Consider the following 20,416-nt stretch of genomic DNA (forward strand, 5'->3'; position numbering starts at 1 on the left):
CTACCCCTACCACTACCCATACCACTACCCCTAATACTTCCCCTAACACTACCCCTACCACTACCCCTACCACTACCCCTACCACTACCCTTAATACTACAACTACCCCTACTGCTACTCCTACCAATACTACTACCACTACACCTACCACTACCACTGGGCCATGTGAGGTCACAGACTATCAGATAAACTGATAAAAAAAGAGTTCCTAACCCTGCTCCTACTCGTGTCATTCCATTATTCTTAATCGTATTTGGTTGAAATGGCGCATTGTGACAAAAGTGGTGCATTTGTGCCTGTCATTTTGTCATGCATCCTTCCACCGAATCGCACCTTTATCGGACCATATTTGACAAAGTTTTGCGATCAGCGACAAAAATGGCGCCTCTGGACAAATGTGGCGCATTGCGGCAAACCCAGTGCATTTGTGTAAGCGTATTAAAAACTGTCTTTATTTACCGAAAATCAACATATTCATTCGCCTCTGTTTATCAAAATGAATAAGCTGTCATCCGCAAATGAGAGGCACCCACCGCCGCTTGCCATGCATTTTAGTTGCAAAGCTCATCGAACCCGGCTGCCGATGCCTCGAAGACCGAGCAAATTTGTGAGGAAATACGCATTTTTCCAGCGCGTGCCACGTGCCACCCATTTACCCCCTGAGTCTCGAAACACGCCACTGCACGTGCGCGTGACGTCATCAACACGCTGCGAAAATTTCAGCCCAATCGACCGCACCGTTTGACCTGTGCACGACGTCAAAGCACCCCTCTGCACGGTGCAAACACACACACACACACACACACACACACACACACACACACACACACACACACACACACACACACACACACACACACACACACACACGCACACACACACACACACACGCACACGCGCACGCACACACGCACCTCGGTGTACCGCCCAACTGGCACCAGCTGACGAGGGTGGCAGGGTGTGCCGCACACCTCGGTGTACCGCCCACACTGGCACCAGCTGACGAGGGTGGCAGGGTGTGCCGCACCTCGGTGTACCGCCCACACTGGCACCAGCTGACGAGGGTGGCAGCACGAGCTGGAGCTGGTCAGCTGATGACTGTCTCTGACCGCGCCCGCCCTTTTGATTGGCAGAAGGCGCCGCATTCGGCCGAGTTCGGTGGCGCCGCCAGAGCCAGTCAGCCGGCCGCCCCCCACTTCCGGTGAGTGGTCACCTGGCCAGTCAGCGCCGGTGAGCTGCTTCTGCCCGTCGCTGGTCCCACCGAGGCTCCGGGGAGGGGGTGTTCTAGAAAACAACGGGCACCATGCCTAACTTTTTCTTGTTAGTTGCAAGGAGCGGTCCCCGACGTTTCCCGTAAGATCCTAAAAGCGCCTTGTGCTAGGGGCCACGAAGCTTTTTGTGGGCTTTCTACAAATCTAGTAGGTAAGCATACACTGCAAGACCTGCAGTTACGAGCAAGCGAAGTTTTGCGTAGAAAGACATATTTTTTTAGTGTGAGCGGCCGGCTGGCCGGCTCAGGGGCGTCGCCACGGATTTTTGAGTGGGAGAGGGGACGGGTTTCTGATCTCCAGCTCACACAGTGCTTTTGGTCACACTCTCCTGTTTTTTTTTCTCTCTCTGGAGATGAGTGAAGAGTGAAAAGTGGGGTGGTATTGGGCTTTTTCTTAAGGGCTTTCGTATTTGTAGTGAGGAGTATCTTGCTGAAGAAATTGAGCACATCTTTTCCAGTTTCATGAAGCTTAAATATCCCAAAGGCTATCTCATTCGTCTCAAGAAAAAAGCGTTGAACATTCGAAACAGAGCAAAAGCTGAAGCGAAACAAAAGAACGACATAAGATATATTTCATTACCGAACTCAAAAGCAGCCGAAAACATCGCGAAAGAACTTGAAACGACAGGCGTCAAAGTCGTATTGACTTCTGGCAGAAAAATAGGAGAGATCACGCAAAAGAAAATAAGTAGAAATGTAGATCTTAGCGTTGTATATCAGGTACCCTGTGGGCATTGTGAAAAGTCATATATAGGTGAAACAGGTAGAGGCATGGACAAAAGATTAAAGGAACATAGGAGAGATGTAAGAAACGACATGGAACACAGTGCATTCGTGCTTCATGCTCACTCAACGAATCATTTACCGAATTGGGGAGGGGCGAGAGTGATAGCGAAGTGCAAAAGCAAGGGGAGTAGAAAGGCGACGGAAGCGGCATACATTGCAACGAACGAAACGATCAATACACGGGTTGGGTTTATAAAATGGGCAAAATCTGCGGCCGTATATTGTATTCAGAATATAAAATAAATGTTGAATAGAAAAACAGATACTGTCAACATGAATTGTCTTATATATGTATTCTCTCTTTCTTTGCCATTTAACTGACGCGCAGTATTGGAAGTGTATTTGCATTTAGGCACATTCTCATAATATGTATAGTCGGTCAAATATGTATCTTTCCCGGCCGGCCCTCCCCGGGCTGGGCAGGTCGGTAACTTGGCTGAATCCGCCGGCCGCTGCGAGTACTACGGAGGGGAGGGGACAGGTTGTGCGGTTGCCGCGTCGGCCAATGAGCGCGGACCTGGCGAGCGGGCTGGGGCCACGGCGTGTTGACCTAATATGGTCAAAGGTTCATGCCCTGCGGGTATGGTCTGCGGCCAGCTGGCCCACTGATTGAGCCACAGCACCGGGTCGCGGAAAGGTTTCGATAGGTATCTGAATTGGAGAGTGGAGACCGTTAGCTTGAACTTGAGTGTAGGCGCTCTAGGTTTGAGATGCCGTATCACTGCACCGTTTTTGAAAAGGGGAGAATTATTCAGTTGAGTGATGAGGGTAGAACGGTTGCAGAAATCGGCGATGCCAAAGGCGATGCCATAGCGCTATTAATACATTTACCTATTTTTGATATAATGATATTAAAATTTTATCAACACAAGCCTCGTTACTGGTATTGTCCCTGATTCCTGGAAAATGTCATTAGTCAAACCCATCTACAAATCGTCAGGACTTTAAAACGATCCGGCTAACTTTAGACCGATCTCGATCGTCCCTTGCATAGCTAAGATCGCCGAACGTATTGTCCATGAGCAGCTGTATCATTTCTTCGAGACATGTCATCTCTTCGCTGAATCACAGCATGGGTTCCGCAGACATCATTCATGTCAGACAGCCCTCGTGTCGGTGAGCGATACCCTACTTAGGGCCATGGACAGTGGTGAAATTGCAATGGTGGTGCTGTTGGATCTATCCAAATGTTTTGATGTGGTTGACCACGGAAAGCTCCTCGAGAAGCTTCACCTTCACGGTGTAGACACTCACTGGTTCGAAAACTACCTGCGCAACCATCGTCAAAAGGTGTCATTTACCTGTAGACATCGTGGTCATCTGACGTCACAACCTCGTGAAAATCCCATTGGCGTGTATCAAGGGAGTGCCCTCGGGCCATTGCTGTACACGATCTTCTCTAATGATGTCAGCCTCCATGTTGAGAGGGATGTGCATATCACACAGTACGCGGACGATACACAGATCATCGTATCCGGTAAGCGGGCAGACCTGGCTGAGGTTTCGGATAGGCTGGAGCGTGCGGTCTCCACAATGTACCAATGGTTTGGACAGCATGCCATGAAACTGAATGCCGGCAAAACTAAACTGATCGTGGTCGGAACGCAACAGATGTTGAAACGCCTGCCACCCGTCTCCATCACTGTTGGGACCACTCGCATAGAGGAGAGTGACACTGTTCGCAATCTTGGAGTGACATTTGATCGGTCTCTGACATTCTCTGCTCACATCGCTGACATTAAAACACGCTGTACGGGACTGCTTGTAGCCCTGTCACACGTCAGGCACAGTCTTCCTGGTGAGCTCGTCAGCACTGTGGTGGAGAGTCTGGTGATTTCGATTGTACGTTATTGCCTTTCTGTGTACGGTAGCGCAAACCAGACAAACATGAAGCAGGTCCAAGCAATCCTTAATTTCTGCGCCAGAGTCATGACAAACCGTCGTAAGTTCGACCATATATCTGACGTGATACAACAAAGCCCTGTACTGAACGCAAACCGTCTAGCCTATTATCACAACGTGACCACACTACACAGTATCATTACAACAGGACAGCCTGTCTGCCTTGCGAATAGTCTTAGTCAGAACATCGAAATCACCGGCAGAAACACGCGTCACTCGGGTGACATCCGCTTACCACCTGTACAGCACAACAGCGGCAAACGACAGTTCTTGTACCGTGCGGTAGCCGACTATAACGCCCTGCCGCCCCAAGTTAGAGCGCGGAACAGAACACGTTTTGCAGCCGCAGTGAAGAGAAACTGTCTCTCTGTCGTGAGTACGTGAACGCTGGATGCCTTGTCGGTGTTAAACTGTAGATATACGTGCGAGAGTGATGTGTTTGTTACAGTAAATATATTGGTCCCTATTTGTTTATACACTGTTCGACAAAGCACAGTAATAGCCAATTGTGTGTCATCCCATCAGATGTGCATGCTTACATTGGAATGTGCTGCTGAGTGAATACAATACAATACAATACAATACATGTATGTTTTCATGTAGAGGCCAGTTTAGGGCCCTCAGAGACCAGTACAGGGCCTGCAAACTACAAAGGCCAGTAGTTTGAGACCATCAGAGACCGAGTTGGGCTCTCAGAGGCTAATGTGGGTCCTTACTCATTACAGGCCAACATGGGCCCTCAGAGGTCAGTGTGGGGCCCTAAAAGACCGGCATGAGCCGTCGTTGGACCCCAGAGGCCAGCAGAGGGCCCTCAAAGGCCAAGATGGGCCCTCCTCAGAGGCCAATGCAGACCCTTAGAGGCCCGCTTCGGGTCTTCAGCAGCCAGTGCGGGGCCCTTATTGGCAGGTCTAAAGGTTCGTCTTGGGACACCAGAGACAGAAATAAGGCCACCAGAGACCGGTGTGAGACCCTCAGACGCCGGTTGGGACCCCTGAGGCCGGTTAGGGGCCCTCATAGGCCAGATGTGGGGCCTCAGAGGTTGATGTAGGCTCTTAGCGGTCAACGTGGGCGCTTGACCGCCACTGAAGTTCCCTCAGAGGTCAGTGTAGGACGCTCAAAGACCGGTGTGGGAGCTATATTAATAGCTTGGCGTGTTTTTTTTTTTAGCCTCGTGACGATCGAATAATTGCCAGGGCCCCATACACCTATATGGGAGCCCATTGGTTGTTTGAGGGGGGGTCAAATGATATGATGGCCCCCTTTATTGACCTTTGGGGGCATGGCCCTGATGCCCCCCCCCCCCGGCCCCCCGCGAGTCGCGACCGCCACTGTTTACACATTACACACATGCCTCTGAGATTACATACTAGCTCAGGCAAACTCTGTGCAGGCCCCGAAGGTCCCACGCTAATCATTAAGAAACCAAACCGGCATACGGCATCACCACCGGGCTTCTGAGGTGCACAGCACCAACCCATGAGGTCTTACTTTAGTGTCTTGGAGCCAATCTCCTTTAGCAGGGCCCACCCGCCACTGCCGAAGAGGGTCTCATGCCAGCCATTGCTGAATGCTGGGCCTACGAGAGCCTTAAGTAAACCCACGCTGATATTCCATATAAGATCCGGCCATACTCGTGAACCGGTGCCAGCGACGCTGACCGCCAAATTGACAGAATGCGAAACTGAGCCCACTCATGAGTGAAATTTACGTCCTTTGATGGCGCAAGAAAGAAAATGAAACATACGAAAAGCTTTTCTAGGACTTTTGTTCGATCTGAAAGGTGGGGCCAAAAGATAGTATGGCCCCACCTTTCAGCACCAAAGGGGGGGGGGCCATGGCCCCCATGGCCCCCCCCCCTGCGACCGCCAATGATGTGAATGATCTTTACTTGTTAGATGCCGTGTGTCTGCTGCAAACTGATATCGCTCATTTAGAATTGTGGTGTATAGTTACGTGATACATATGAACCACATATCATAGCTATTTGATATTATGCTGTCCAATGTTTTCCAATATCTAATGTCTTATGTTTGATGCCTTCAAAAATCTGAATGACTTCAAAAATATGGATGGGTTCGGCCGGCAGGCCGCTTCTGGAGCGGGGGACTTTTTTAGTGGACCTACTGTACATTATATCTGCTAATGCGATAGCTACTGACTGTGATGATGACCCAGGGCTGCGGAGTCGATGGATTTTCAGTGACTGCGACTCCGACTCCGGCTCCGGTTTCCAAAATCGACTCCGACTCCGACTCCGGTCAGAACTGTCTACTCCGACCGACTCCGACTCCGACTCCGACTCCGACTCTGACTCCGACTCCGCAGCCCTGGATGACACTGTGCCTTGATACTCGTGTAATATTGATTTTGCATGTGCGGTGATGACAAAATCCTTAATGAGCTTGATCTTTAAACTGAAAAAGTATGAACTATATAATTATATGGATGTGGTGTAGGCTTCGCTGAAATTTTGTATGTAGCAAGATGCGTGGTGAATTGAAGTGTGTTTTAACAGTTTGAATTTTATTGTTGTTGCCGCTCTCTCGCCATTTTTGATTTCACCGAAGAAGAACCAAGCTCGAAAATATTTTCTGGATTTTTTTCAGTGAATTTCTCCGATATTATGAGCATAAGGTAAATTTTACAATTTTTATTAAGGTTAGAATTTCATGAAAATCGGATACGACGAGGCCAAAAATGGTCTTTTTATCTTGTTGAAGCGGAATATTCCTTATGGTTGAACTTCGTAACTTGATGAAATTGTACACAAAAAAAACTACAGAGATCCATTGCATCTTAAGAAGCGCTGAGACGGAGTGTGTTCCGGTGGAAATTGCAGCCCATCCAATAGGAGGCGTCGCGGCGCGCCGGCACTGGTTGCCGCCGCCGGGCCCGGCTGACCTGCCTGTACCGTCGGCAGGCAGATATCGCAGACGCAGTGGAAGCAGGCGCTGGAGGGGCGCGACCAGCGCCGGCTGGTCAGTGCGTCGCACGAGCCGCCGGCCGGCCGCCAGCACCGCGAGCAAAGCCAAACGCCGCTAGGACAACAGCCGCGCGGTGAGCGAACGATCACTGGCGCGGCAGCACGGCTGCGGCCTGCCAACCGGCCGCAGCCAGTGGTGCCCTGTGACGCCGCTAGCAAAACTGTGCCTTGAGAGTCTGAATTGCATTGCCTAATGCAACCGGCCGCCTGATTGTTAAGCCCCCCCCCTCTGCCTGTCGCTCCCGGTCCGCGCTGACCCCGCTCTGTCCGCTGCAGAGAATGGCACCAGTACGTCTGAGCCGGCAGTGACTGCTGCCGCCGAGTCGCCCGGCCTGAAGTTGTCACGCCAGAAGCTGCGCAAGTCTGCGGCCATCTACACGAAACGTCCGAGCAGTCAGACGTCGGTGAGCTCGGCAGGCAGCGCCGGTCTGCCGCCCAAGGACCCCGAGCACCGGCCGCGCACCAAGGTGAAGGTGAGCGGCAGCACCCAGACCACGGCCGAGCTGGCCGGCCAGCCCGAGCAGCGCCGGACGCACCAGCTCAAATCGTACAGCCTGACGGCGCCGGCCGCGCACCAGCTGGCGCAGGCGGTGCGCGAGCGAGTGCTGGCTGCCGGCACACTGCCCACGGCCGGCCAGCGGCAGCGCGCAGCCAACGTCTCCGACGGCTCTCTGAGTGACAGCAACTACAGTGGCTACGGCGAGCCGCGCCGGGCGCCCGCCCAGCGGCCCAGCTCCGCCTACACCACCTACGTGGGACAGCAGCTCGCCAAAACGCTCAGAGGTAAGCTGCCGGCGGCGGCAGAGGTGTGCGCTCTGAGAGCTCAGTTTCTTGCGGTCTGTGCATGCTGAGAGGAGTTATTGGCGGTCTATAGGCTCTAACAGGAGTTATTTGTGGGCATTGACGTGGGACCAATAACATTCAGTGCCTCTGGGCAATTCTCACTTCGGAGAAACGGGAAACCGTGTTGAAAGCGTAGCTCACACCGATCCGTTACCTACCGGATCGGTATTGTAACATGTTCACTGCGCTGGCGATTACCGATTTAGTCACGGAAAATGCCGACCCAGTGCCTACCCAGTCTCCGCCATTATACATAATATGCCGCAGGCGCATGCAGGCCCAATTACCGCCCTTGAAGGTGATGCCGCCACTCCTGAAAGGGATGGTGACGGCCCTTGGAATGATGCGCCCGCCCCTTGCCATGATTATGCTGCCTCTTAATGCCATCGTAACGTCCTTCAAATTAACTGTGTCCCCCAAAATGTGATGTTGCCGCCCCTTGTACTGTCGGTGGCGCCCCTCAAAATGATTCTGCCGCCCCTTGACATGTCGGTGATGCCCCTCAAAATGATGCTGCCGCCCTAAATGTGAAGTTATTGCGCTATCCCTTATCTGCGTTAGATGTACGTACGCTTGTACAGTAGGTGTGTGAAGTAAGTCCCGGCCACTAGCGGACACCAGGGGACGGTGAGATGAGACGGACCTCTTTGAAAATGGTCTGGTCCATACCCTATTTCAAGAAAAAAAAAATCATTATCACAAAACAACACCAAACAACTTTCAAGAGCACAAGCCGGCCATGGCGTCGTTGGTTGCTCGGGAAGGGTTGGCGGTGCCGTAAATATGACGTAAGCAAGTCGCCGGCGACCGCCAGCCACTATTTCACAGTAGATGTGACATAAATATCACAGCTACTGTGAAATAGCGATGCACACATGTATGTCACCGCCGATGCCCGGCAGCTGGTCGCCTGCGACTGAAACGTCGCTGCTGTAAAACGGTCAGAACATATCCTAATCCTTGTATGATTTAGCTTCTAAAGCTCGCCAGCTTTTATGTCTCCACGAGCGCACGTGCGTGCCCTTTGTGTATATGTATTGTCACTAATTGGGCGGATCGCGGTCATATTTGTTGATGAGTTATTTGCTATATGCTCGGTTGTTTATGATAGGTTATCTCCATACAGACTTGCAAACTATTGTCCAAATATGCATTTTTGTTTTTTCGATTGCTTGCATGACTCAGGCTCCCTCAGACAGGCAGCATGACCGAGGCTCTCCCGTGACATGCAGTATGACCGAGGCTCTCTCTCCCGTGACATGCAGTATGACCGAGGCTCTCTCTCCCCTGACAGGCAGTATGACCGAGGCTCTCCTCTCTCCCCTGACAGGCAGTATGACCGAGGCTCTCTCTTTCCTGACAGGCAGTATGACCGAGGCTCTCCTCTCTCCCCTGACAGACAGTATGACCGAGGCTCTCCTCTCTCCCCTGACAGGCAGTATGACCGAGGCTCTCCTCTCTCCTGACAGGCAGTATGACCGAGGCCGAGTCGCTGGAGTCGGTGAGCTCCGGCGCGTCCGGCCTGCTCTCGCAGAGCCACTCGCAGCGCAGCGGCTCATTGACGCAGGGCCGTCTGATGGGCGGCGGCCAGTGGGAGGCGGGCCCGTCGCCGCGGCTCAGCCGCAGCAACTCGATACGGTTAGTGGGCCGAGGGGGCGCGCGCTGCGCTCCGTAGCAGTGGCGGGCAGTGGTCACCGAATGACAGCGCCCTGTCGCCGCCGCCGCCGTCCCGCTGGAGGCCCTAATCTTTTCGGATTACTTTTAAAGGTAGTGTGCCAGCTTTCCTGGACCATATGGAGTTAATGACCCGGATAAGGAGAACCGGATTTTTAGAACTTATCCATACCTTCAAAACTCATGGAAACGTCTTAAATTCTTCAAATTTTGAGTAGGTACCCCAGTGCGAAATTTGCCCCGACGGGTTGTCGGTCGTACAGTGGATCTAGTAAGGATCTCCAGACGTAACTAGATGGCGTTGAGCCTTAGTCGAGTCCATGTCAAAGTCAAAGGGTGTTCAGTACCGAGCTGGGCCCGGTGGGGAGGTGGGGAGGGGCGAGGTCACGGTATGGGTGACCTGTCAAACAGCCCCGGCGCAGCTGGGCGCTGCCGCAGGCAAATGACGCATTCCAGCCGGCCCGCTGTTCCATATCGCGGTGGCGGGCCTGGCGGCCGGTAGCCTGGCTGCTTGGAAGGAAAGGATAAAGGCATGGGTTTGCCGTGGCCGGTGCATCTATTGTCATCTATTACGCACTCAAAGTAATGCATATGTGATGTTAGTAATGCATGATGCTGTGGAGGCATTGTTGTTGGTAATGATAGTGATGTTGGGAATGCAACTGGCAGATGGAATGCTAGAGCACCCAGTAGCTCAAAGGATTAAGATTTTTAATGTTTCCTTGAAATTTTCATTGGAGATGATTCCAGCACCAGAAATATCGTTCGCCAGTTAGGGACTGGCTGGTGTTTCTTGCGTAGACCGCCTTTGGGCGAATTATTGTCACGGCCGGCGATTCTTCTTTTGTGAGATGGTTCACATCGGACTAAGGTCAAATTTAGTCGCTAAAAGAGGATGAGGAAAAGTGGACGAGTATTGCATTTTTGTGCATAAAGTTTCGAATTAAAAAACTATAAAATAAAATAGCTTAAAAGCACACACACAAAAAATATAAAGATATGTGACCCGAAACTAACTTCTGTTTTGTATAGGGTGTCCCAGAAGTCTTGAAGCTTTTTTATTTTTGTCGTGTGACCTTGCTATGCCACTGATTAAGGCAAATGATGCCTCAAACGAAAGAGAATGAACTGAAGTTTTGTATTTTCATGCGTAGAGCACCACTTTAGTCAGGTGGCCCCCGTTGTGAGTCGCACAAGAACGAGCACGAGAGATCACGTTCTTCGCTGCAGCCAAGATCTCCCGATTTGCGAAACACCGGTGTCGCCATGCCCGTTTCTGGTCAGCTTCAGAGCCTTATAACTTATTCCATGAAGTGAGCCAAAAAACATAGTGTTGCATCCCCGAGAAAACATTAGCAACATAATGATTTACTGATCAGAAAGTCTCCGGACATGTTTGCACGCATCCATTACGAAAATAAGGCTCAGCTGCTTGAGCGCGCTAAGCAACAGCCCGTTGTAATCCTTTGATTTGTCGCATTATTATGGGGCTAAGACAAATATCAACCTGTCGCAAATATATGCCGCTAATATTATGTCGCTCGCTTCAGGGAATAAGACTCTGAAGCTGACAAGAAACGGGCATGGCGACACCGGTGTTTCGCAAACCGGGAGATCTTGGTGGCAGCGAAGAACGTGATCTCTCGCGCTCGTTCTTGTGCGACTCACAACGGGGGCCACCTGACTAAAGTGGTGCTCTACGCATGAAAATACAAAATTTCAGTTCATTCTCTTTCGTTTGAGGTATGATTGGCCTTAATCGGTGGCATAGCAAGGTCACACAGCAAAAATAAAAAAGCTTCAAGACTTCTGGGACACCCTGTATAACCACGATTGGGTGTAAGACCCCGGTCCAGCCTGGTTCAGCTCCCTCATTTACCTTCGGGCTTGGCCTCGTGACATTCACAGACGTCAGACATCCAACCAACAACTTTGGCCGAAACACTATCCAGCAGGCTGCGCAGGGGCGCAGTGTGACAGGTGCTCGTAGCGTTGGAGCTGTGTGTTCTGTGTGCCGAGTGCGATGTCGTGGGTTCGAGCCCCACACGGCTCTGGTTTTATCTAGACACTAACCAAAACCTTTCCTTCTTCTGCAGCACTGACAAGCACGGTGATTTATCTTTCCCCGATAAAGTCAAAATTGTCGCACCTATACATATAGGATGTTTTGCTGAGTTCCATAAATATGTTTTTGGTCGTTTCTCTGGACCCATTTCAACTCGTGATTGTTTTCGACCCGATAAAAACCCATCAAGGCTGAGCTTGCCAAAGAATGAAAGAAATTATGCAACTGAATAAAAATTTAGAAAAGCCTAAGACATCATGCAAATATCGACTGAAAGCATAGGTCCTTGATTTCATTAAGGCGTTGCCTCTCGCTTGCCCGTTTGTTTGAGATAACTATTCCCTTCAGTCGCATTCTTGCTGGCCTCACATGAACAGGATACCACCATACCTGAGTGAGCGCACCCGCAACCAGCATCCCCTCCCCTCAGCCGCGGCGCAGTGGCGGGCGGCCCTGGGCGGCCCACTCCCGGCGCTACGCACGCTCCACGCCGCGATAGCAGCGTGTCACTTCCCCCTCTCTCCTTCCCCCACAATGACCGGCGACCTCACTCCCCTCGGGATTTGGACTCGCCCTACCCCGACCGTAGCGCCACGTGGTGGCTCTGGAGATCTTAAATAGACCCACTGTACAGTATGTCTAAAAAGAATGTACCGTCGCCACTACGCGGCGCTGGTGTCGCGAGCCGGTAGTTGGCTGAATCCGCACCGAGAGACCCTACGTATTCCCATGCGCTCGGTGAGAGCTACGCAGCGGCCGATAGTAGCGTAAGCCCAAGCCTCCGTGACACGACCCCGAGAAGGAGGGAGGGGAATGGGTGTGGGAGCGCGTTTAGGGAGGGGTGCTCCGGCAAGCTGGCAGTTGTCGCGGCCAAAGGCCAAGGGGTCACACACCAAGCGAACGGACGCTGATGTGGGTTCGTGGTGATCGTGAACTTTTAGATAGCAAAAGAGAAGTGCCCCCCTGCAGGACAGGGGCACCCCAGCAAAAGTTGGACAGAAATGCCTACCGCCGCCACTGAGTGCCTACCGGCCACTGAGTGCCTACCGCCGCTGCCGCAGGTCCACCCGCTCTGAGAAGCTGAACTCTGGCGCGCTGCTGCGCGCTGGCTCGGCAGACGAGGAGGCCTACTACTCGGCGCCGGCGCCGGGCTCGCCCAGTCGGGCCAGTTTCCCGCTGTCGCCCGGAGCCGGCCGCAGCAGCTGTGGCGCGCGCGCCAGCAAAGACGACGACGGTGAGCCAAAACCACCTCCCACCGACCCCCCCCCCCACACACACACATACCAGAGACCGGAGAACCGGCGCGGGGCGGCCGCCGGAGCGCCGGTGCAGTGCGGCACATGGGCTGCGGCCAGCGGCCTCCAGCTGGGCTCACCTCCTGCAGCGACTCACTCTGTCCGCCAGTCCGCCACTCCGCCACTCTGTCCGCCACTCCGCCACTCCGCCACTCCGCCACTCTGTCCGCCACTCCGCCACTCTGTCCGCCACTCTGTCCGCCACTCCGCCAGTCCGCCACTCTGTCCGCCACTCTGTCCGCCACTCCGCCACTCCGCCAGTCCGCCACTCTGTCCGCCACTCCGCCACTCTGTCCGCCACTCTGTCCGCCACTCTCCGCCACTCTGTCCGCCACTCCGCCACTCCGCCAGTCCGCCACTCTGTCCGCCACTCTGTCCGCCACTCCGCCACTCTGTCCGCCACTCCGCCACTCTGTCCGCCACTCTGCCACTCTGTCCACCACTCCGCCACTCTGTGTGTCACTCCGCCACTCTGTCCGCCACTCCGCCACTCTGTCCGCCAGTCCGCCACTCTGTCCGCCACTCTGTCCTCCACTCTGTCCGCCACTCTGTCCGCCACTCTGTCCGCCACTCTTTCCGCCACTCCGCCACTCCGCCAGTCCGCCACTCTGTCCGCCACTCTGTCCGCCACTCCGCCAGTCCGCCACTCCGCCAGTCCGCCACTCTGTCCGCCACTCCGCCAGTCCGCCACTCTGTCCGCCACTCCGCCACTCTGTCCGCCACTCCGCCACTCTGTCCGCCACTCTGCCACTCTGTCCGCCACTCCGCCACTCTGTGTGTCACTCCGCCACTCTGTCCGCCACTCCGCCACTCTGTCCGCCACTCCGCCACTCCGCCAGTCCGCCACTTTGTCCGCCACTCTGTCCGCCACTCCGCCACTCTGTCCGCCACTCCGCCACTCTGTCCGCCACTCCTGTGTGTCACAGAGTGAGATCTCCTATGGGTCCACCTACCCTTGTAAATTTGGTGTATCTAGGAACCATAGGATTCAATTGCCAGGAGGTTTGTACCAACTAGTGGTGTCAATCGGTTACCGAAATTTCGGTATACCGATACCGAACCAATACCGACTCGGTATTCGGTATTATATACCAAAGGCATTTGGTATTTTGTCGGTGTTATGAATATCAACTGCTTCCATAATAAATCTGAAAATATTTTTGGATAAACCTTCTGAACTCAAACTTGATTTGATAAATGATACTGGATGAAGAAAAATGGCAATCATGACACATTTCTCCCCAATGGATGATGTCATAACAAATAAGCTACGGCGGATCCAGGGTCATCTGGGGGGGGGGGGGGCAAATGCCCAATAGGTTTTTCGCTAGGATAGCGCCGGGGGAACCTAACTTACCCCCAAATCCTATTTTCTCCCCGAATTTCCGCCACTTTATTTTGTAAAGTTGCCAAAAATAAATTTAAAAAATGAAAATCACTTATCATTAGCCATCAAGGCCGGGGGGGGGAGGGAGGACCAACCTGGATGCGCCCGTGCAAACGCCAATCTGTGACATCAACCTATAGGCTCTGCCCAACCAAACATCAAGTAGCGCCTTTTTTAACCAACGCCGGGGCTGGGGAGGTGTTTTTTAACTTCTTTTTTTTAGTCCGTTACCCATGATCAGGCAACCAGGAGTGCCCCCACCCTCAGTCCCAGCGACGCACAGAACCCTTACGTTAACACCAAAATCAAAATCGAACTTGAAAAGTCACGGCACTCCCTGCTAAGAAGAGGAAAAAACATAAAAGAAGCAGAATTGACTACGTATGATATTACCTATTTAACTTGGTTAGTAGATACAGAGAGCAGAGAGCCATAGTAGTTGATGCCAAATCCAGCATAAACTGTCCGCTAAGGGTTCAATCGTACATTGTTAGTGAGGAACATGCACACACTCACTTGGAAGGGGACATTAGTGGGGGAAATCAGGTCTGGTCTAATTCATGCATATTGTCTTGCCATCCATCCCGATGCCCTCCAGCTAAGCCGAGCTTGTTGCAAGAGAGTCATCAGGAGAGATGGGGCCTGATATGTTCGGACACCCCATTGCGGTCTTTAACGGGTATCTAAAAAAACGGCAGCCGTATTTGGCACACCTGTCAATGCATCTTTTCCGCACATGTTATGAAAATTTCAGACCTAGGTCGCTAAAGGTCCGGTCACTACGTCACTTCCAAGAAACCTCGCCTCAGAAAAACTTGAACGTTTGTCATAGCTACTCCGACTGAATGATCGCCTTGAAACTTTAAGCGGTTGGTAAGAGTAGCAGTATGTATAAAATGTTTATCTCGGAGTTTTGATATCGGTGACCGACGGTCAGGTCAATTTTGCGCCCTCTCCATTTTGAGCAAATAGTAGAAAATCGAAAGGCGGCTCTTTAGACGAACGCCATTCCAAACACTCAAACATCGGGTTACAGGCAAACTAGACACTCTAAATCGAAAAATTGCAACCATGACCCCTCCATTCCCCTGGGGTCATATTAGGTCATCAAAGGCCCCCAGCAGTTTTTGACAATAACTTTTTATGGAGACATGCTTAGAGGAATGAAAACACATTCGATGTGTTCAGGTCGACAATACGGATCTACTGAATACTGATATGCAAAATGACCTGTTCCGATCAGGTCACTACCTTGACCCAAGGTCAAATTTTCAAAATACCTCTTAGGTCCAAATTATAATTCATTCGAGCCATCTCGACGAGAGATCTCGACGTTTCTTAAGTCAAAAGTTATTTAAAAAAAACATTGTTCGTAAAAGCAGCTATTTCAATTTTTGCCTCTGGCAGCTAAACCGTTGACCTGAGGTCAAATCTGAGCACTGTTTTTAGAAAAGGCGTTGAAAGGGCTATCGAATGCGTTTTTCTGCGGCGCTGCTGCAGCTCTATTGGTTCTTGATTTATGCGCCGGAGTTTCGAAATGTGTTGACATACATAGGCAAGATTTTACCTTTGATGTTCTCTGGTGACCTGACCTTTGACCAGACTTAAAAAATGACTGCTTTTGTCTTGATTTTCGAAGGTCTTTTGAATGTCGCTTGCCGCGTGTCGCTACGTGGCCCAGGAGCCGAGTCAGGAGGAGAGGGCAGTAGTTTCGAGCATTGTTCAATGACGGTCAAAAAATTAATTTTGAGCTGAACACTGATATTGGCTGCCTCGCATGTAATTCTGATATGCTTCTAAGCAGCTTGCACTGATGAAACGTTACTCTGGCGGATCCAAGGGGGGTAGGACCATGCTCCCCCCAAAGTCCGTTTACCCCCCAAAAAGACCCGAGTTTTAACTATGGCGGTGCATGGAAAGGAAGGGGCAATTTCGGCCATTTGCCCCCCCCCCCCCAAAAAAAAAACACGTCCGGCTGGATCCGCTAATGAACCGTTAGGAATTATCAAAATTGTGAATCGAACGTTGTGGCCGGACATACCTACACAACTTACGTTCATAAGAGCCTAGGCTGTGTTTAGTGTTAGAGTCAAATGAGGAGAAGGCTCTAGCTAGTAATCGCATGAAGTTCGCTCTGTCCTTGTAATAATGGACTTTCAGTATAATTTTAATGAATAACTTTGCCACAAAAAAATATATGAGTACCAAAATGCGGCATTTGAAGGTAATTGATTGCAATTGCCAGGGGCGTGACCAGGTCAGAGTGGGTGGGGGGTGACAAAATTACAAGTACTTGAAAACTAGCCGATATTGTATTCTGTTTTCTTGGAACTGGAAGCATCTCTAACGTTTTGAAATTAATGCATTTCGAGGTAGTGAGTGGCTTGGGATGCTCCATGTTTCACTAACATTCACTTTATTAGTATTTTTATTCCCACCCGGCCGAAGGGGAGGGTTTGATGTGCAGCCCCAACGGTTTTCTCGATATTGTTTGCAACGCTGTAAGGCTGGAGAGCTGAAAGTTGATATACTTCAACATTGATTTAATCCGAATCTGTCGATACCAACAGATAGGCTCAGGTCAGCTTACTGACCTTTAACGTCACAAATAAACCTCGGAATGATGCAAAAAGTTGCAGCTTTGCAGTGCTCTCAGTGTAAGGGTATACCTTTTGCAGGGGATGAAACAAGTAACGGCATATAGTAATGGCTCTTGAGATTTCACAACATCAATTCCTTCAACTTTCCTAAATTTTCACCCGAGGTCAAGCTGGTCACGTGACTTCACTAATATAAGTCAATGGGAAATATTGAAACATTGAAACTGTTATTTAGATGCCGAAAATGATCCAAGCCCATCTCAAACGCCTGTAATCGTGATTTCATGCACTTTTGCAATGAGCGATTCTTAGGTTTTTGCATTGAGGACCTTGCAATGCGTCGTATATGCCGTTACTTTGTATGGTCGTGTGCGGTGTGAGGTCATCGGTTTTCTTCTTGTCAATGACTGAATGAAATTAATCTTACGAGTCGAGTAAGCCACCAGTGAACTCAGGGAACCCTGCTGAATATGCTTACAATAGCCGTTTTCACGACGGTTATCTGACACACATTACTGATATTTGATGGGATTTAGTCAAATTTGGATCATGGTTGATTCTAAATTGTTTTTAGCTTAGGTTGCGCTAGTTGCTCGTTGACCTTATTTATCAAATTATCAGTCGTTACTTTTTACTCAAACATTAGAATAAAATTACGTTACGAAAATAGCTGCAGTAGGGGAGAGTGGGGCAAAGCGGCCACCCTAACGTTTCTAACGATACCGACGCTTGATTTTTAAACTTGGAAAGATTCTTTCTATACCAATGTGATCCCTATTAAATTGTCTTTTATTCCAACTGCGTTTCATTTCCAAAGGCGTTCACATATGGGAGATATTGACAAAACTTTAAACCTATAGCATATTGGCCACTTTGCCCCATCCCTGAGGCAAAGCGGCCACTGGCGACTTCTCAAGTCCCGATATGAGAAACAGAATAGTTGCCTCATGCACGACTAGGGTATTTGATGGTGACAAGGTTTAAGGGAAGATGGATGTTTACTTTGTTCTCTTCCCACCTATTGCTAAACAAAGAAAGAATTTTCTTGGAAAAACATTTAATTGCATAATTTCGTAACTCATGTAACCGAAAAGTGGCCAAGATGAATGCATGACGACACATTTGAATATAAATAATGTTTTTATTCAGATGGAAACAACTTATGGCCAATTGGGGGCTGGCCACTTTGCCCCGGCCGCTTTGCCCCGCGCATACCGTCCGAGACAAAAATATTCCAGCTCAGCTATTAGTGGGGTAAAAAGCATTAAAATTGGTAGAAGGCGTGTACGATAACCACGCAATGCATGGACAAAAACGCTTATAAAAATTCCAAACGGTTATGGAATAAAATAACATTTAAAAATTGTAAACATAATTGGTAACCTGGCAAGAAATGCTTTTCCGTGTTTCACAGAACAATGGCGATGGGCCTGAAACCCCGGTCATTCGAACGACCGCAAAGAGAAGAATAATTGGAAATCATAAATTGGAACTGACGCCAGCTGTGGAGGGCTAAAACGATGGATGGCCGCTTTGCCCCGGGTGGCCGCTTTGCCCCACTCTCCCCTAAAAGATTTGGCTATATTCGTCTGGTATCCGTCGTGAAAACGGCTGAAATGGCCTCATTTGACCAGCTTCTTGACCTCAGCGGCTTTGATGTGGCCTCGACCTGAGGAAAACATCTTAAGCTGATCTCTTCCAAATAAAGTTTTATCATTACGGCCAACCGATGACCTCTAAGGTCAGGTCAAATGCCTTGAGGCAGGGATCCAATTTTCGGTCAATAAATCCCCTAAATGGTCGCATCACCGTCATTTCGGTATGTGGCAAAGTATTTCGGGTCACGAAACTGGTCGATTGAGATAATACATACCTATGTACAGTCTGTCTTAAAAGTACCGCGCAAAGTGACGGTGGATCCATCAAGCCTGACCGAGGAAGGGACTGCTATAATTTAAAAGTCACCGAACCAATGGAGCTGGGGAATGGACGAGGATGTCCATTGCTTCGGTGACTCAAATTTGGCAGTCCTTCATCGGTCAGGCTTGATGGATCCACCGTCACTTTGCGCGGTACTTTTAAGACAGACTGTACAGCAAAGGTATCTGTCGATTCGACAGCTCATTCTATGTACATTGATGTCCTTCCCCTCAATGTCGTCATTTTGTTCGGAATCTATTAATGAAAAACTCTCGACTCAATCAGCGTTAGTGACGTCATAAATGACGTTGCGTCATTATGACGTTACGCAAGGTCCACCAGCAAAACTAAAGCATCGGACCTTGCAAAGAACGCGTGAAGTACGTCCTCCCCGTAAACTATTGTTTGGCGTTTCGCTATAGTGACATTTTTAAGTATTAGATAGGCTCACTTACGTGACGTCATAGTTCAGTAAAGTGAGCTTATATGAAAGTTCATTTGATGTTACCAGATAAATCAACTAGATAAATTGTAATAATTTTCCGGCTTCAGCACTCTATCGCCAATGCGTCCCCAGCAGTGATGAGAAAACCGTCAAAGGTGGACAGCATTCGCTCCCTCGGCCACAGGGGGTTAAACCTCGCTCTCTTGAAAACAATACGCCATTATGACATCGTTGGATCCTTGGGTCCTAACTTGGCTTTCGTAGGTGTCTTAAGCATCTTTAGAAAAAAAAAATTAACAGCGTTGCAATGAGCTCTCGATCACGTTTGACCGTACTCCGTTCAGACCGGTTGACAGTTATTGTTATTTTTCCACTGTACGACGAAATCCAATGTTGTATAGCGACCTTAAGAGGAAAAACACCTTTTTAATATTTTCATCATTCAATGACAATGCGTTGAGAAGACTTTTCCTGCAAAAATAAATTGTAAAAAAGATGGCCACGTTTTCAAGATTTGATTTCTATAAATTAATTTGATGATAAATTAAGAATCAAAATTTTCAAAAATAATTGATATCACGAAGATCTTTGGTTAATTCCAATTGTGATGATATGCAGATTTACATGAATCTAATGGGTATTTAGCTAAATATCTGCGGATGACACTAAGAGTTTTTATATTAGACATTAAGTTGCGTGGGTCGAATCTCCCAAAGTATTCGACGAATGAGATTGAAAATGTCACAACACGAATCGCTGGGCAATATAAACCAATTGACGAAATTTCATGAAAATATGAGAGGTAGGGTGTTATTTTGCGATTTTTTTGGTCGATCTGTCGTGGAACGCCCCAGCACTAGCTTCATCATTAACATCTAATATTTAAGGTAGCATTTATCACTTTTTCATCACCCCACAAACCTCCCAACTTATCTCAATTTAAAAAGCCTGTGTTGATGTCCTAAACATCCTGTTGATAATTTTTTTCCTTTAATTAGTGCTCTGTTTACTGCTCTCCTCAACAGATGAGGATCGCTAGCAGTGTTATCAAGGGCATTCCTAAAATATAATTGGGTTTTGGCTTGATTTGCACGCAGCAGTTTCTAACTTGAACACAACTGAAAACATTTCAATGTCGCAACTGCGCCAGGTGCAATTATTTATCAATGACTTTATGAAAGCAATTGAACAACTTTGCTCTTCAAATATTTCATTTTTCATTGTTGCGGCCTTCAATGTTTCAGGA

General features: G+C 49.6%; 1 protein-coding gene across 2 annotated transcripts in view; it reads left to right on the top strand.

The window, feature by feature from the left end:
- The window catches only part of LOC122388483 (neuron navigator 3-like), a 326,891-nt gene that overhangs the window by 218,456 nt on the left and 88,019 nt on the right, over positions 1-20,416 (top strand). For both annotated transcript variants that reach the window (XM_043379619.1, XM_043379620.1), the window contains exons 13-17: positions 1,134-1,201; positions 6,879-7,015; positions 7,218-7,724; positions 9,254-9,422; positions 12,585-12,757. In XM_043379619.1, coding sequence (XP_043235554.1) covers positions 1,134-1,201; positions 6,879-7,015; positions 7,218-7,724; positions 9,254-9,422; positions 12,585-12,757 — 1,054 coding nt within the window. The remainder of the gene's footprint in view (positions 1-1,133; positions 1,202-6,878; positions 7,016-7,217; positions 7,725-9,253; positions 9,423-12,584; positions 12,758-20,416) is intronic.

Source organism: Amphibalanus amphitrite, unplaced genomic scaffold (assembly GCF_019059575.1).
Source record: "Amphibalanus amphitrite isolate SeventyFive unplaced genomic scaffold, NRLGWU_Aamphi_draft 000324F_arrow, whole genome shotgun sequence".
NCBI lineage: Eukaryota > Metazoa > Arthropoda > Thecostraca > Balanomorpha > Balanidae > Amphibalanus > Amphibalanus amphitrite.